The sequence below is a fragment of the Numida meleagris genome, chromosome 6 (genome assembly GCF_002078875.1).
Source record: "Numida meleagris isolate 19003 breed g44 Domestic line chromosome 6, NumMel1.0, whole genome shotgun sequence".
Lineage (NCBI taxonomy): Eukaryota > Metazoa > Chordata > Aves > Galliformes > Numididae > Numida > Numida meleagris.
Window position 1 is genome coordinate 32,101,773 of NC_034414.1, and position 5,000 is coordinate 32,106,772.

The 5,000-nt window shown below is 42.5% G+C and overlaps 1 protein-coding gene across 7 annotated transcripts in view; it reads left to right on the top strand.

The window, feature by feature from the left end:
• MEIS2 (Meis homeobox 2) overlaps positions 1–5,000 on the top strand; it is a 170,842-nt gene that overhangs the window by 161,021 nt on the left and 4,821 nt on the right. For 4 of the 7 annotated variants that reach the window (XM_021403248.1, XM_021403251.1, XM_021403244.1 and 1 more), the window contains exons 10-11: positions 3,346–3,404; positions 4,810–4,920. In XM_021403248.1, coding sequence (XP_021258923.1) covers positions 3,346–3,404; positions 4,810–4,920 — 170 coding nt within the window. The remainder of the gene's footprint in view (positions 1–3,345; positions 3,405–4,809; positions 4,921–5,000) is intronic. The other 3 variants (XM_021403252.1, XM_021403246.1, XM_021403247.1) reach the window with 1 other exon arrangement.

The window sequence follows — 5,000 nt, forward strand, 5'->3', positions numbered from 1 at the left end:
AAGAAAAGAAAAGAAAAGAAAAGAAAAGAAAAGAAAAGAAAAGAAAAGAAAAGAAAAGAAAAGAAAAGAAAAGAAAAGAAAAGAAAAAGCAAAGACTAGGGCAGGGACTGTGGCTTTTATGTCTCTATTATGCACTGTGCATATTTATAGGGCAGTATAAAGGACACATAATAATCCACAAACACTGCATTCTGTGCCCTTGTCTGCCAATTGTGCTGATGTGTTACCTGATGTAGCTACTGCTACGACATTGGATCCAATTTTTAGTTTGACCTGAAATGTATGTCTGTTTTCCACCCACAATTTTGCAAATGTAAATAATTCCAAGTCCAATTTTTCAGACATACCCATTGTGGGTATAACTGATGCCATCTCTGGCCAGGATTTTTCAAAGGAATCATAGGAAAGGAACTTCAAAATGAACTGGATGCCTAAAGCTCCTGTGCTCCTGTATCTGAGAATATGTCAAAGTACCTTCTCTTCACATGTTGTCGGTCCAGATGATATCATTTACACCTGCAGTTATAGACATTCACAGAAGAAAAATGGAGATATAATTAAGTCAGAAATTGAAACAAAATTGTGGGGTTTTTTGTGGAAAAAAAATTACTGGACCAATAATAATGATAATTTTCATCACTTTTTTTTTGGAGGGGTGATTGGCGAACTTGCTACTGGGGCTTTAATTTGCCTTTCCAAAACAACTACTGAATTGTCTATAGAGTTCACACAGAAAAGTTGGCATTATTCATATCAGTGGAATAAAGTAAGGATAAGTTCTTTTGGAAGTGAATGGTTGGACGAGATTTTTCAATAGCCAGTATTTTCAATATTTTGATATCCAAGAGGCTTATGCTCTGGTGGCTGTAAAATAGGCAAGACCAGAGTGGAGTATCCATATCTGTACTCTCACAACTGCAGTTGTCACCTGAAACCTTTCAGGACTTAGAATTTTCTTAATGTTCTGCTTTGTTGTGCAAACCCATTGAAAAAAACACTTCAGAGGGCACCCATTTCTTACTAATGTAAACTTTCTGAGGACTATCCAAAGATATGACCTCTGGGTGAACCTTTAACCTTCCCCTTAATTATTTGTTTGAAGACAGTGTCGAGTTCTCCCGCTGAGAGCCAAGGCCCATAATGCTTCGCAGCCCTGTGAGTGAGGGTGTGCTTGCAGGGAAGTGGAAAGGGACATAAATAAGGGGACCACCAGATGTAAATAATAAAAGTAGTTGGAGTTTAAATAAAAAAAAAAAAGAAAAAAAAAAGAAAGAAAAAAAGCAATTTGGTTTCCCTGAAGAGTGGCCTGATTGAAGAAAACGGGTTAGTAAGACAAAAGGCGGAGGGGGGGTGGGTGGAGGGGGGGCAAAGTGCCTGTTGTCTGTGATTTTTTACAGGCCTAAATAAGCGTTCATTCCATTCTTTAAAACCTTGCCATCTGTATACACCATTAGAAGCTCATAGGAGAAGAGAAAACAGTCTTATCAGGCTTTCCTGTTAATCTCTATTGGCCTTAACTTTAGCTGATAAAAGGCATGCTGGCTAGAGAGGGTTCAGGTCAGCCTCCATTTGGTCAGTGCGTAACATTACTGGAAAGCAGCTAAGCAAATTAAGTTCTGTTGGAGACCTTTGTCTTTGAGGACAGAAACACGTCTAGAAATCACAGCACAAAGGCAAGAAATGCCTTCCCTGCACTGCAGTCAGAAGGGAATAAACAAGTGCGTCGACTGCGTCTGAGTTTTTATTTTAATACCTGAAGTCATGAGCAATTCTGAGGCAGGATGACATTTCTGACAACTGAATTATACTTTTCTTAAAGAATAAAGAATGTCTTTAGGATGTAAACAGAGAGATGCAAAAGAGCCCTTTAGTGTTACTTGTAGCATTTATGCATCTGTCTAATGAAATTTCCACAACTGTGATTACAGGAGCTGCAATCGAAGGTGTTCCATCCTTTATTATCTGCGAGGGAATTTCGCGGGGGAGGCGGGAGGGAACGCAACAAAAGGGCTCACGGAGTTGATGCTATAGAAAGGCCAGCAATTTGCTAAATGAGCAGATGAACTTAGTTTTCAGCTCCTAACTGAAAGACTTGGCGGGGCCTTGGATCGAGCCCAACGGCAATTATTGGAGGCTGTTTTGGATGATGGGCATGTTAGTATTTCTGAAGAGGATTAAACACCAGTATTCACCTTCATTAGCGCTCCTTAAGGGTCACCGGCCCAAAGCCCGGGCTGTGGAACAGCACACAAAACCTGCGCTGTGGAACAGCATACAAAACCTGTGCGGAGCTCAAAGTGTTCTCCAGCCCAAAGGGGGACAAAAACAAGCGTGGCCGTGCGTGATGGAGAATTGCCCCATTGCGGGAGAAACTGCGAAAAACTGAGCTCGAAAATTATTTCGGTCAAATTAATGTGCCTGAGTTTGTGCTGATGCGAGCTGCTGCGCATTAAGCTAACAAGAAATATGCAAGTACTTATTTTTGGATTACCAGCAAAATTAAAGCCAGGCTCTGCAGCCCGCTAACCGCCTTCCCCAGCGCTCAGAAGCCCCAGCACCGAGCGCAGGGCCTGGTTGGAGCGAGAAGGAGGGAGGGGGAAGAAAAAAAGAAAAAGGGGGGAAAAAAAAAAAGTTATTTTGGGCCTAATCCCAACCACATGTACCTGCGGCCGCGGCCGCTAACGAGCGCGAGGTGCCTGGCTTTACGGCCGGGCGCGGGCTGCCCCGCGCGGCCGCAGAGGTCGCCCCCGGCCGGCACTGACCTCGCGGCGACCCCGCGCTTTACGGGCGGCGGCGGCGGCAGGAGCTGCGGAGGAGCAGGAGCCTTTCTGGGCCGGCCCTTATTGCTGCTGCGCTGGTGATAAAACTTCAGACAGCCTAATTGATGGCTCTGCTGACCTAACAATACCTTGTGAAAGCACGGTGTGGCAAAGCCTGGTCCTCATTTATGGCCAGCTGCAAGGGGGAGCTGAATCCCTGTGATGGAAGAAAAAAAAAAACAAAAAAACTCTCGCAGCCTGTGAACTTTAACCAGGTTCCGAGCGACCCTGAGAACTTAAAGAAACAATTGTCTTTTAACACAAGTTTTCCTTCGCGTTTACTTGTTCCAAGCCTGCTGGCAAACCCAGCGCTAAGCCGGCCAGTCAGATAAGCACATTACCGGGCACCATTCCTGAGCACTGGGAGGAAAATCCCTTAAAGTGAAATTCTGCTCTTTAAGAAAGAGACACAAAACAAAACGTATTGCCGCGCCGCGCTGAGATCTCGTCGGTTTTCAAGCAGAGGTGTTCTCAGAACGCAGAGCGAGCTGATGAAAGGACTGCTATTCTTTGTATTCTGTTTCAGGTTTATTAATGCCAGAAGAAGAATAGTACAGCCTATGATTGACCAGTCAAATCGAGCAGGCAAGTTCTAAGTACTATCTGTATTCAAGTCCCACAGGCGCAAATCCTCATCAAGTTATTCTTCAGGAGTCCCATCACCTGGTAAATAAATGCCCCAACCAGGCATTCTGGGAGATTTTTTTTTTTTTTTTTTTTTTTTCCTTACGGCCCCAGAATTCTGCTGTAGGAAGCAACTTCACTAATTGGTGCTAATTGGAGATTTCCCACCCTGACTCTACTGAAACTGCTTTTTATTTTCTCTCTGAATTGGTAATTGGGTACAAGTAGTAGTGCCACAAGCAGTTTGTTTGACTGTGAGCTCTTGAATTACTTATTGCTTGTCTGCATCCAATCAGCAAGACAATCTCATTTTCTTGCTACCCACAACTCCTTGGTGTATGCATTGCTTTCACTTCTGGAAGGCTAGCTGTAAAACTCATTGTATCCATTCATTTGCTTTGACTATTCACAGTATACTATAATGTGACATGGTACCATACTGACAAAAAATATTAAAAGATTATTACTTTTGTTTGAGAATGCATTAGATATATTCCCACTAAAACATGATTTTTGAAACAGTACTTTTTTTAAGTTTCTATGAAAGCGCTCGGAATGAGTAGTTCTTTGAACAGCAACTGGCGCAGTGTTAATCATGCCACTTTGTAATATGCATTTCCTTAGCATACTAGGGAGTTGTGGTTTCCTGCCATGAGGTTATGGGATAAAATGCTTCTCCATGTGGTGATGACTGTTGTCACTAACAAGGGCTTTAACTTGATGGTGATTTCGCCTGCTGCTTCACTTTAAAGGTTTTTGAAAAGGTTATTAATCGTTTGGGAAACTCTTCCCACGTAGCATTAAATTTCTTTTTCATTAACAGGTGAAAAAAGGGGGAAAACACTAACTCAACTAACCATTCTAAACATCAAACCAAATATAGAGTGTGTATGTAAACAGGGAAAAAAACGTTCAGAATTTTTGTACTCATTCTAGAGTAGGTGAGAGTGGTTTTATGTGTTTTGTTAGGCTTGACCATAAGTACCCTGTATCACAGTTGCCAGATTCACAACTTCATGTAATTAGAGAGGAACACAATAAGTACTTACTCCATTAAGAAAAAAAAAAAAAAAAAAAAAAACACATAACATTGCAACAAGCTTCCACTGGTTTGCATTAAAGGTAAGTACAGAAACAGATCTGGAGTGAGTGAACTGACTTGACAAACTTGTTTATTAGGCCCCCCTATAGCATTTTTATTCTATAGTCCTGGTAACATAATCAGCTCATAAAAAGCACAACCTGAGTTTAAAGTGACAGCCAAGATATTGTATATAGCGTTTCAGTGCTGAAGCTGGAACAATTGCTGATTGTTTGGTATGTCTTCTCTTCTTTCTCCTCTGTGTCCACGATTGACTACAATCAGGTTTTCTTCTTGATCCTTCAGTGAGCCAAGGAGCAGCATATAGTCCAGAGGGTCAGCCGATGGGGAGCTTTGTATTGGATGGTCAGCAGCACATGGGAATCCGGCCTGCAGGTAGAGCCTTTGTGTCCTCCTCTGCACTGCAACTGTAGCCTCATCCAGTCCCCGTCTCACACCCCACACACCACAGCTCC